The 12,993-nt window shown below is 44.8% G+C and overlaps 1 protein-coding gene across 1 annotated transcript; it reads left to right on the plus strand.

Moving 5' to 3' along the window:
* Positions 1–5,403: 5,403 nt before the first annotated feature.
* PtA15_1A790 (uncharacterized protein) lies at positions 5,404–6,415 on the plus strand (the record flags this gene model as incomplete). The annotated part of the gene is made up of 5 exons (XM_053165854.1): positions 5,404–5,605; positions 5,698–5,731; positions 5,881–5,961; positions 6,090–6,133; positions 6,267–6,415. The coding sequence occupies 5 exons, from the start codon at positions 5,404–5,406 to the stop codon at positions 6,413–6,415; spliced, it is 510 nt and encodes a 169-aa protein (XP_053017004.1).
* Between the last annotated feature and the right edge of the window lie 6,578 nt (positions 6,416–12,993).

A 12,993-nucleotide genomic window follows, 5' to 3' on the forward strand; every position in this document is an offset into this window, starting at 1 on the left:
TTCTCTGTGGGAATTGGGGCCTTTTTGGGCACAAAGCTGGCCAGCCGCACAAATCTGAAACCGTATGTGGGGATTTCACACCAAATATCAGGGATTGCATGCAGTCCCTCCCTGATGTAAGGTCACACTTTGTGCGAGGCGGTGCGCACCGCGCCCCTGGCAGGCAAGGGACTTTGGAAGTGTTGAGCAGTATCAAGTAATATTTAGCTGTACAAACCCTGCATAGAAGTTTATGGAAATTTGTAGTACATTCTACTTGTCATGTATTGTTTTTTCCAAGAAGTTTGGACCATTTCATTTTTTGCCTGTTTTATTGTATGGATTTATTTTTGTTTTCCGGATACACTTTGGGATCAAATATCCCACAGCTCTCATTTAATTGTAGCTTGTGTAGCAGTCTGGTGCTTTGTTGGACCCGCCTTTTGGGAAGAGGGCAGCACTGCCAGGCGGTGGGCAGATACGTTATCCAGAATTCCGCATTTTTTGTTGTAAATTCAAATTTTGCACACAACAGTTCAAGGTTAGGGTTAGGGTTAGTATTCCATTTTTACTGAGTAATTTTCTTCTAATCATCAATTACACAACAAATTTTCTGTTATCTGTAACTAAGTTACAGATAACTGAAAATTTGGGGTATAATCAGTGATTAAAACAAAATTACTCAACAAACATGGAATTTTTTTTGTGCAAATTAAAAATACTGGGAATGCACAGCCCTGATGTTTAAATCTTGCTGATAAGTTGAATCATTGTGTGCAAAATTTGAATTTACAACAAAAAAATGTGGAATTCTGGATAACGTATCTGCCCACCGCTGAGCAGCCAATTGACACAATCTGCGGCAGGAAGGGTAAAAAAGCATCTCCAGTTACGAATATGAGGTTTTTTTTACAGAAGTCTACTCCCTGACTATCATCTAGAGCATAATGGCACAGGGATTTGATTTAGCCTTGGGTCTCATCTGTCACTTATCAACACTAAGCATGGAGTGAACAAGGACCCGGGAAATAACCCATGGAACACAGTAACTGTAGAGACTGTAAAATAGCACTGTTCACGTAAGAAATCTATGACCATGTGAGAGATATACATCAGCATACTTTCCCAGCCAAATTGGCTGGCACAATGGGATAAACTTTATTTCAATCTTGCTGATGTTTAGCTTACGTGAACAGTGCTAATGAAGATGTGTCTGGTGAGAGTCAAACTAACAGCCTCAGCTATGCTGAGACACATACTAGAGTGCTGCCTTTACCAACTAGGCTACAGACGCTTGTGGCTGCCAGCTGGGTGGTTGGTTGGTAGTGCTCATGGGTTGATCCAACAGCCCTCCATCCTGTGGTGATACATCATGGTAGCAGACAACTCAACAGGAACTAAATCTCCTGCATTGTTGAAAAATTCATACATTTTTGGAGCTTATCCATACATATTTTGTGTGAAAGTTCAGAGCTAGGCCAGAAAATTCATACAATTGTTGTGAGTAACTTTCAAAGAGAATCTGCCCAGTGGACGGTTGGCTGAGGGGGGGGGGGGGGGGAGGACCCTGGCAAACCTCTGCTAAACTGGCTCATGTAACTGGTAGTAATACACCTTCTCTCCAAGATGCTGCTTATCAAAAATGCTTCAGTTCAGGGAAAAATGTACTCAGCAGGCCAAATAAAGTTGTAAAAAGTAGTAAAGCAATGGCAGAAAGGCATGTGGTTTGGTAGGCCCAACTTTTAGGCTGCTTGTTTCAGTCACAAAGCCTTTATGGCTCCTGCATGTTGGGTATTCCATTAGAAGAAAAACTCCAGTTTCTTTGTGTTTAAGTTTGGGACCTCAAAGGTTGCACCATTGGAATCCTGGACTGATTTTATGCCAATCCAACCCTTTGCCACACATCCCTTGCCACCATGGCCAGCCTGGCACCCTCCTTGAGCTGACCCAGCCCCCCAAAGGGGTTTCAACTTCCTGTAAAGTGAAGCTGTACAGGCCTGTGGCTGAAATTCAGAAATCATTTTCAGACACACAAATTGGCAAGCTTTTCTGCCATTGCTGTAAATGGCTTAAAATTAAACATCTCATGGAGGGGGTGAAGGTTAAATTTGTGAGCATCCTCATGTAAATGGTATCAAAAATCAATTTTCAAGCACAAAACCCAATTTCTCCCCATAGCAAAAGTGCATTTTGGCCCATATTTACATTATCCAGCTCAATAGAGGCTTGCTAGGGTCCTGGGGTGGGCAAACTTAGCACAAGTCTCCTGCCTGCCGGGGGGCGCAGAGCAAAGCACCTTGCACAAAGTGCAACCTCCCGTCAGGGAGGGACTTGCATGGAATCCTTGATTCCTGGTGTGAGAGCCCCGCGTCCAGCTCTTTTTTTTGCAGGTGGCCAACTTGATGCCCCCAAAATAACTGATTCCCGCCCTGGATACCAAAGAAAGGCTTGCTTCTCCGCTTTAATTTGGCGGCAGTCACAGGCTGATAGCACTTGGTGCATAGCCTGGAGAGCAGTTTGAAAAAGGCCTATTTTTGAGACACATTCCTGCTAATGTAAGCAAGAATTCAGTATTCCACTGCCTTTCAATAGGGGGATTCAAAGTTGGCCATGCACTTTTGCAAGTTAGTGTTCAAGACTTTTATTGAACACCAAATTTCAAAAAAACATTCAAACAGGCTTGGGGGTGTAGTACAGTGTGGCTTGCATGCACTTTTGCAACTTGGTGTAATGAACTTGAACACCAACTTGTAAAAGTGCATGCAAGCAAGGGTGTAACAGCTACGCTACAAAAAGCATAGCGTAGTGTCTTTCTTAAATCACTGTGCTGTGCTGAAGGTAGCGGCCCAACTGCTGCACTACCGCTTTTTGGGTTGGAGAAATAGCGGGGACCCGCTATCTGCAGCAGTAGAGCAACACTGGACCCGCTACGCTACCGCTTTTTGGGCTTTCTGTGTAGCGGTCCCCCGCTGCGCTGCGCTGAATGAACGCTTTTTTCAGAAAAGTGCAGCGGTTACATCATTTCTGGCGCAAAACTCCATAAAAAGTAAGCAGAGGTGTAGCTAATTTGCTGCAAAAAGCGTAGCGTAGCGTTTTTTGGATCGCTGTGCTGTGCTGAAAGTAGCGTACCCGCCCACTGCGCTACCACTTTTTGCGTTAAAGAAAGAGAGGGGACCCGCTACTTTCAGTGGTAGCGCAGCAATGGAGACGCTGCGCTACCGCTTTTGGGGCTGGATGCGCAGCAGTCTTCCGCTGCAATACGCTAAAAGGGTGCTTTTTGTAGCGTAGCGTAGCGTTTACACCCTTGACAAGTCGCATCTGGCTATCTTTGAAACCCCGTAATAGATTGAAACAGATTTTGATACAAAGCCACATGGATTTACAAAAGATTTCTCTCTCAATATGGTCTGCTTTTCTCAGTGTTTGAAAACTTCAAACGCAAGGATCAGGCCTTATATTGGCAGCTACAAGGTCTAAATTGCATCAGAAGAAGCACACTCCCAAGCACTTCTCAAGTCCAGAGGGGCAGCCTCAGCAGGCTGACGGTTGATTTAAAAAAAGGAAAAAAATGAAAAATATTGATACATGTTGATATTCCTGGGGCTCTCGAGCCAGATACAGGTTTTTGCAGGTAAGCCTCTCTGTGGAACAGAGACCCTGCGTGGCTGCCTCACTGGGAGGCTTTGTTAAGCTTTTGCGGGGGCAGTGCAAACAAAAACAAATGTGGATGACTTGCTGTCAAGATCTGAGGGTCATCCAGAAGTGATTCAGAGCCCCAAAAGCTAAAGCTAGATTTTGCTGAAAACATCTTGACTTCTTTGGTTCTAATGGAGCACTTGCCATCAATCTTCAGCTCTCTAAAGAGTCAGATCTGCAGCCAGAAAACCTTAAATTTTGCGGGGAAATGCTATCCCAGTGGCTGCAGATCTGGTCCTGCAGGGTCTGTAGATCTCAACGGGAAGTCCTCCAATCAGATTCTGCAAGGGTCCCATATTTGAGGGGAAGTTGTCTACTGAACAGGGGACTGCTGATGGGGGAGGATTGAGCCACCACTCCATCATTCCCAGATTCCCATACATTTTTGGTTACTACCTCCTTCCCCTCAAAAAAACTTGATACATATGGGACAAGTACCTTTACTGGCCAAAATGACCATTCATACATCTGGGGTAAGTACCTTTTATAGTTTTTGACCAAAAATTCATTCACTTTGGTTACTGTGTTCCATAGGGGCTTTCCTGGGTCCTAGTAAACATGAAATATATGTGATTTGCAAGGATCTACGAAAACAAATTTTTTTAAAAGTGTCCAAGCTTCTTGGAAAACACAACATATCTTTAGTTTTCATGTATGCTATGAGATCAAGGGTTTTTGTCTTTGTCTCTTACAACATGAAGTTTTGGATCATGAAGGAAGTAACTTCATCGCAAGCTTAACAAAAGCTCTCTGAGGAGGTGCAAAGCGTCTCCAAAGGAGAGGCTTACCTCTAATGTCACATCATTGGCCCTACAGACTTGAGTTTTTCTTGTAAAAAACAGTATACTTGTTTTGAAAATAATTTAAAAAGTGTAGTTTGTGGTTTAAAAAATAGCTGAGTAGAAAGACTTGTAGCCTGCTATCTCAGCTTTCATCCCTTGTTTTTTTAGCTTACTGCCCCTCAGAATTACTAGCCCAATCCACCTACTGTGGACTGGTTCTGAAGGGGTCTTGCAGGCATTTTTGAGCTCAAAATTTGAAATTCCCTGAGCTTGCGCGGGCTCAAAGAGGGGGGGATTGGTTACAGAAATCCACCATGTAACAACATTAACAGGACATTTTTTACCTGGCACTGCCAGCATAATTGGCTGGGTTGAGGTTATCCCAGTTAAACTGGGATGAACTCAACCAATTTAAACTTGGTTGATCTCAACTCATGAAATATAAATCCAAGGTGCCCCCCTTGGGTTTATATTTCATTGGATGAAATCAACCCATTTTAAATTGGTTGAGTGCATCCCAGTTAAACTGGGATGACTTCAACCCATCCAAATATGCTGGCAGTGTGGGGGGATGGATAGTGAGGAGTTTGAAATGGGGGAAAATAAGCAAGCACCTGGTGATTTTAATGGTGCAAAAGGCACAGTGAAAATCAGAATTCTAGAGGGAGGTATTGGGGAAAATATGACAGGGTGACATCTCCCCTGCCATTTGGCTCGTTCCTGTAGGGCAAGACATGCCATGATGCCACTTTGGAGGCAAATCCCTCGTTCGGAGGTCGCTACGCTCCCCCGAGGAGGGTATGCTTGTGTTAAGTTCGAATTCATCGCCGGTTTTCCGCGGCCGGAAACCCCCCGGGGAGTTACAACAGCACTTCGGAGAAAACGCTGACAAGAAGTTTCCGTCCTTGTCTATCGCACAAAGGTTATCGAAGGCGCACGAATCACGATGACTATCCAGAACCAGGACGAACCTCGAGAGCTTGGAAAGCAAGAAGAGCTGATCAAATCCAAGTTGGACAACGACTGCATATTTTGTAAAATTATCAAGGGATCAATTCCTTGTTTCAAGGTCTTCGAAAATCCGACTACCTTAGCGTTCTTTGACATCAATCCAATTAGTTTTGGCCATGCCTTAGTTATTCCTAAATGTAAGTTCCTTCCTCTCTATATTCCCTGAAGATTCACTGGGTCCGTTAGTGGCCCTTCGATTGATCACTCTTCGTCTATATTTCGTTGGCAGACCATGGTCCAAAATTGCATCATTTGCCGGACTTGTGAGTACAAGTTATATCGGCCTCCATATTTCCGCAACCCTGAAACCGGCTAAGTTTTTTTATATCGACGCATGTAACTCTTAGAATCCTGTTCGTCTAAGTATTGTTAAACTAACGAAATAAAACCATCGCTCCAATTCATAAACCAGTGCGCTCCAGGATATTTTACCGATTGCCAAGAAAATTGCGGTAGAGCTAGGACTGACTGATTATAATATTTTACAGAACAAGTTGAGTGATTTATGAATAGTTTCTTCAACCAATATATCATCATTTTGGTCAGTGTTACATTTACTGAGTTCATTGGTCTTGTTTGTTGACACGGTCATTGTCATCACGCCATCATGAAATTCCTCAGTGGTCGAATTGCTCACCAAGAGGTTGATCACGTCCATTTCCACAGTAAGTAGGAAGAAGTTGAATGATTTAAACATGAAAATAAAATGTCTTTTGAAAAATGTATGACCGATGAGCCTGACTGTAACGATTGGATTCCTGTGCTCTGAATTTTCCCTTTGAAACTGGCAATCAAAAGTTATACCGAAGCCGTCTGCGACAGATTCAGAAGGATTGGTGATCGGCTGGCCTTCAAAAAAAGCAGACATGAAACTTTTGGAACAGAAAGCTCAGGAGGTCAAATCGAAATTGGACAGTCAATCTGCCTCTAGTACTAGCAATCTTTGAAGTTAGAAAAAAAAAAACCGTTCTTGAGCAACAAATCTACCCATGTTGTGGTCTGTCATGTGTAGTTGGATGGTTTCCCATTGGCATTTAGAGAGCTCTAGATGCCCCTCTAACTCCTAAATTAAGATACCAGCCAAAACAACAAACAGTGTACATGAAATCAATAAACTACAGGCTTGGGAAAACATTTCCCTTTTTACTAAAAATTAAGAGTTTGGGTGTGTAATCCGGCACTACCTGATCAGATGTTTGGTCGGGTCGGATGTCAGCAGGGCTCTGTGTACATCTGGCATCTGGCCGGGTGGAAAGTAGGCCCCCGCTGGGCCTCAAAGTGAGCAAAATTCTTTGTTTTAAACTACAATCACATAACTGCAACCTGCTATCTGGACCAGATTTGCCGGGTTCTGATGTCGGACAAGCTCTACCCAAGCCCTATGGGCACTGTAGCATGCTAATTCTAACACAATTTGGGACAGTTGGAAAGTTTCTGAGTTGGTACTCCAATTTCCAAAGGTCCAAGGTTCAATTTTGCGCGCAGGACACAATGGACCCAGCACAAGTTGAAAAGCTAAGATCTGGCGGGTACCTGGTGCCAAGACCAGATTTGCCGGGTTTGGAGGTTGGACAAGGTCTACCCAAGCCCAATTCTCTGGGTGGCATCCTTACCCAGACATGACCAGAATTCATCCACTGAGGCATCCACATTGGTTGCTTTAAATCTGGCACTAAGCCAAATTTAGCAATGGAAACACCACGCAAGTGTTGTTAAGTCCCCTGATATTGTTAAAAAAATTGGCTTTTGTTGACAAAGGTTGGCAAATATAGCAAGGGTGATCAATGATGCTATAAGCTCTCCCCCAGCCAGCTCCGCATTGCTCCAACTGAGTGCAACCCAAGAAGGACATACAGCCCCTCAATTACCATTCATTGAGAGGACTCAATGCTGCATACTCAAGCCTCTCAGTGAAATGTACAAACTGTTAACTCGTCATTGAGAGGTAAACCCTTGCGATTAGGGATGGCATTTTGTACCCAGGTACCCGCCATGGGTGCGGGTACTACCCTAAAATTCCACTCAAATTGGATACCCGCACCCGCTAAAGCAGGTCAAAGCAGGTAAAAAAATAATGGATAATCAGAATCAATTAATAGATTGACATGTGAAATGAATGATAAGAAATGAAAAAAATGAAGTCCAAAATCCATTCTGAAATTTTGTGGGCAGTGAAAACACATCAAAAAGTACAAAACTGCACTCAGCCAACAAAAAACCAGTGTTTGATGTGTTTTCACTGCCCATGAAATTTCAGAATGGATTTTGGACTTCCTTTCTTCATTTATTATCATTCATTTCACATGTCAATCTATTGATTCTAATTATCCATTATTTTTTTGGAATGGTATTGAAGATTTTCCAAAATTGTCATTTAATGCAAGCAATTCTGTAAATTTTGTGATGTTCCAAATACTTTTTATTTTGTTATATTCATTCTTCTGAATTCATTTTAAACACTTTTCTTGAATGCTCATGACTTCAAGTTTATGGGTTGGCCTTCTAGAATGAGCTTTTGGGGGTATGTATCTGTCCAGTGACTGTACATAGTCAAGCCTCACTCAACCCTCTTGATGACCGGTATAAATCAATCATTGAGAGGACCCAAGCTGTTCAATGACTGGTCTGGTCATCAAGAGGTTGTATGTTCTCTTGATGACTGGTTAGACCGTTCATCAAGAGGACAACCGGTCTAACTTAGCTAATTCCCTCCTCGGGGGAGCAAAGCAACCTCCAAAGGAGGGACTTACAGGCTATGTCAACCCTGCAGCAGTAGAGAATTAGCACTTTTGGCAGAGACTTTTTTTAAAATCAAGCTGCCGTCTTTGTTTCTGAACCTCTTTTTCTCGGGTCAGCCTAAATGCACTCCAAACTTTTACTTCATGCACTCCACATTTTTGGCTTTGGGGGGCCAGCACTCCAAAATTGACCAAAATAGGGGAGTGCAGCTAGATGCACTCCAAAAAAAATGGAGTGCAAGTCCAAGCACTCCACCTTTTCAGTAAAGGATTTTGGCTTTGCACTCCAGCTGGCAAATACCAAATGGAGTGCATTGGGATGCACTCCAAGTCTTTTTTTTTTTGGTGTGCCCACAGCAATCACACCTCTCAATGACCGGTCTGGACCGGTCATCAAGGGGCACACAACCGGTCATCCAGAGGACTCATACCTCTCGATGAACGGCGCGGACCGGTCATCAGTCACACCTCTCGATGACCGGTGTGTACCAGTCATCAAGGGGAGGTGCTACTCTTGATGACCGGTAAAGACCGGTCATCAAGGGGACTCCCACCTCTTGATGACCAGCGCGGACCGGTCATCAGTCACACCTCCCAATGAACGGCACAGACCAGTCATCAAGAGGACTCACACCTCTCGATGATTGGTCAGACTGGTCATTGAGGGGACTCACACCCCTCAATGACCAGTCATCACCGGTCATCGAGGTGAGTCACATCTCTTGATGACCGGTCAGACCAATCATCAAGGGGACTCACACCTCTCAATGACCGGTCATCACCGGTCATCAAGGTGAGTCACATTTCTTGATGACCGGTCTGACCGGTCATCAAGGGTAATAACACCTCTCAATGACTGGTGTGTACCAGTCATCAAGGGGAGGTGCTACTTTCAATGACCGGCTGGTCTGACCGGTCAGCAAGAGGAGATGTTACTCCCCTTGATGAACGGCACAGACCGGTCATCAAGAGATGGGACTCACCTCAATGACCGGTGATGACTGGTCATCAAGTGTTATTACCCTTGATGACTGGTGATGACCAGTCATCAAGTGTTATTACCCTTGATGACCGGTCTGACCGGTCTGACCGGTCATTGAGAGGTGTCAGCTGGTGTGAGTCCTCTCAATTACCGGTCTGTGCCGGTCATTGAGAGGTGTGAGTCCCCTCAATGACCGGTCTGTGCCGGTCACCGAGGGGAGTAGCACCTCCTCTCAATGACCGGTCAGACCAACCGGTCATCAAGAGTAGCACCTCCCCTCAATGACTGGTACACACCGGTCATCCAGAGGAGGTGTTATTCCCCTTGATGACCGGTCTGACCGGTCATTGAGAGATGTGACTCACCTCAATGACCGGTGATGACCGGTCATTGAGAGGTGTTATTACCCTTGATGACCGGACTGACCAATCATCAAGAGGTGTGAGCCCTCTTGTCAGCTGGCTACTATGTCAGAGCCACCAGGACATAATATCAAAAGCAAACATGAAATATCATTACATAAGAAAGAGACATTATTACTACCATTACTTATACTTACACATATAAAACCCGGAATATTATTCCATATTCTTAATCTAAGCCTAATTTAACCTAGGGTACCTCACTTCAAGGTACCCTTAATTGTTATTCCTTCCTTGTGTAAATTGACTTCAAAGTTTAACAGGTGCACCACGTCCTGTGTGAATGCATCTGTATGCTTACATACATATGTACATATGCTTATAACACTTCAATAACCGCGAAACTGAAGTGTTATGTTTAGTTTAGAAGATAGCCCAACTCAGGTTGAGTTAACTCTAAACCCGCAGGCTGCGCGCTACGTCTAAAGACGGCGCAGAGCCCTAAAAATGAATGAAACCCTAAGAGGGGCTACCTGTACATTACAGCACGCCCACCAGGGAAATAATGACATCAATTCTGCCCCTCCACGTGAAACACTACACACATTACATAAGCTGTACACATGTAATGATGTCACATGGATGCAAACAGAATATTCCTGACGCACTAAAACAATTCAATACCTAATGCATACACAGTACAGACCAATTGGGAAGCACTGTGGCCCATTTGAATAAATATGAGACACGTAACAGCTCATCTGCCTGGATGAGGGAATCCTGAACTGTAGGCGCCCACAAATGGCCAGTACATATTCCAAAAAGAAGACTAGCTTCTATGGCGCCATCAGCCAGGCTGGAAATCCGCCTGAGGGCGCCCCAAATAGGCTAGTACATCTTCCCAAAGAAGAATTAGCCCTTGTAGCGTCAACAGCCTGGCCAAAAAGCGCCCACAAGTTGGCCAGTGGCCCTGTAGCTCCCCCAGGCGCCCCAGAGAGCTGCCACGGGTATTTAAAGGGCCCTCTGGCCGCCCCAAAAGGCCTTTCCTCACGCTTTTACATACCTACTTGAATTTACCCGCCTTCAACACGTGCTCAATAGCCTGTTTCTAGCCTGTTAAGTCCCTTAGTAGTTGTTTTTAGCCTCATTTTGTCGCCAGAAACTGCCCAGTGTCCACCAAGCCTTCAGAATCAACCTCTTCAAGCGCTTTCAACTGCCCAGTTTCTACCCAGAAGAACCTCAAGACTTTAAGGGCTTTTTACTAGTAAGTTCAAACCCCTTTCTCTTGAGATTCTTTGCCATTCCTTGCTGGGATTTAAACCACACCTGTTTACAGGCCCCAGTGTTTGCTTTTGAGGGATTAAAAACCCCTGATTTTATCAGGCCCCTCTTTATTTAATTATATTAATTTTATTAATATAATTACGCCATTTTTTCATATATTTTACGCCATAATTACCAATATATCCATTGGAATTATCCCTTATACTTTTGTCTTAGAGTTTTATACTCTTTTATCTTATTCTTGCACCACGTGTAGCTAGAAGGGTTTGTCCTTGGCATCACGTAGGCTGACACCTCTCAATGACCAGTGGTGACTGGTCATTGAGAGGAGGTGTTATTAGCCTTGATGACCGGTGTGACCAATCATCGAGGTGTGAGTCCCCTCAATGACCGGTCTGTGCCGGTCATCAGGAGGTGTGACCGGTCCGCGCCGGTCATCAAGAGGTGTGAGTCCCCTTGGTGACCGGCACAGACGGGTCATCAAGAGGAGATGTTAATGCCCTCGATGACCGGTCTGTGGTGATTTCCCTCAATGACCAGCGGTCCTGTACAGACCGGTCATTGAGAGGAGATGTTAATCCGCTCAATGCCGGTCTGTACCGGTCATGGATATCAGGAGGATAGAGTGGGGTGTGTTTGTACATAGCCCGGTTGAAGTTGTAGGCACTCCAGCCAGAGCCAGAGTGCACAGTACTGCACTCCCCTTTTGAGGAGGAGAAATATCAGGAATGGAGTGCTGGGGGAATGCACTCCAATCTGATGGAGTGAGACTCATGGGCACTCATTAGATTTCCTGGCCACTGGAGTTCTTTGTGGTGCACTCCAAAAAGTCTTGAGTCCCCAGTTCTGCACTCCAATTGACTTGGAGTACTCTAGTCTGTAATCCAACAATCATTGGAGTGCACACTCCATACAATGGTGTATCCGCTGCGCTGCATATAGCATAGCGAAGCGGTTAGCGCAGCAATTTTTTGGGTCGCTGCGCTACGCGCTACGCGCAGCGGGCAGATCGCTGCGCTACGCGCTTTTTGATTTTTCTGGAAAAAAAAATCAAAAAATAGCGCGCTAAAGAAGCAATCACGTAGCGGTCAGCGCCGCTTTTCTCCATGCCATGTGGGATCCAAAAAAAAAAAGGAAAAAGGGTTTAACATACATAAAAACATGTTTAGAACATAAAACTGTTCCGCTATCCGCTAATTTAGGCTAATTTAGCGGGTAGCGTAGCAAATTTTCGCTTTTGCTAATGGCCCTGGGAGGGTAGCGGACAATCGCTGCGCATAGCGAGTAGCGCAGCAGTGTTCTTGCTGCGCTATTGCTTTTTGGTCTGGTCACGTAGCGGTCAACCACTGCGCTACGCTAAAAGGCCGCTTTTTTTAGCGTAGCGCAGCGGATACACCGTTGCTCCATACACTCACTTTTGGAGTGCTTTTGGGATTTTTTTGGAGTGCATTTAGGCTGACCCTTTTTTCTCTAATTTACATTTCTGGGATGGCTTAAGCTGTCCCCTTCTTTCGACTATTTTTTCTCATCCTCAACTCCTCTGGTGGAGCTGCAATCATAGCTGTAACATTATCAATTTCAGATTCTGTACAGTGCAAAATGTGGAATGCACAATGAAGTGGGCACTTGTCAGTCACAAAAAAGGACTTCATGGGGCACCCAAGGCCCCAAAAAGTTTGTAAAATATGTACAAAGAAACTCCATGATGTTGTGCACATTTTGCTCCCCCAAAATTATATTACGTGGTGACAAATGACGCGTCCAGAGAGGATTGAAAAACATCATTTTTCTAATTCTCTACTGCCACGGGGTTGACATAGCGAAGTCCCTCTTTTGCAGGGTCCCTGCGGGACGGTGTCCCCCCTCCAATAAAGGGACTCAGTTAAGTTAGACAACCGGTCATCGAGAGGACCCTCCGAGAGAAGGCATGGGTGGTCTGGTCTACCAAAACCCGTCGGTTGAAGAGCCTGAACTGGCGAGCTTAACCAAGCCTCTCTGGAGGAGAGCCCTGCAGGGTATCTGTCTAACAGAGAGGCTTGCCCCCAAGAGGCAAATTCTGGCGTGAGAGCTGACAGACCGTAGTCCTCGCCAACACCCAAATTCCACTAAATCAATGCCTACACATTTTTCACGCAACATACGGGGTCATGAGTAGCACG

The sequence above is a fragment of the Puccinia triticina genome, chromosome 1A, assembly GCF_026914185.1.
Source record: "Puccinia triticina chromosome 1A, complete sequence".
NCBI classification, from domain to species: Eukaryota; Fungi; Basidiomycota; class Pucciniomycetes; order Pucciniales; family Pucciniaceae; genus Puccinia; species Puccinia triticina.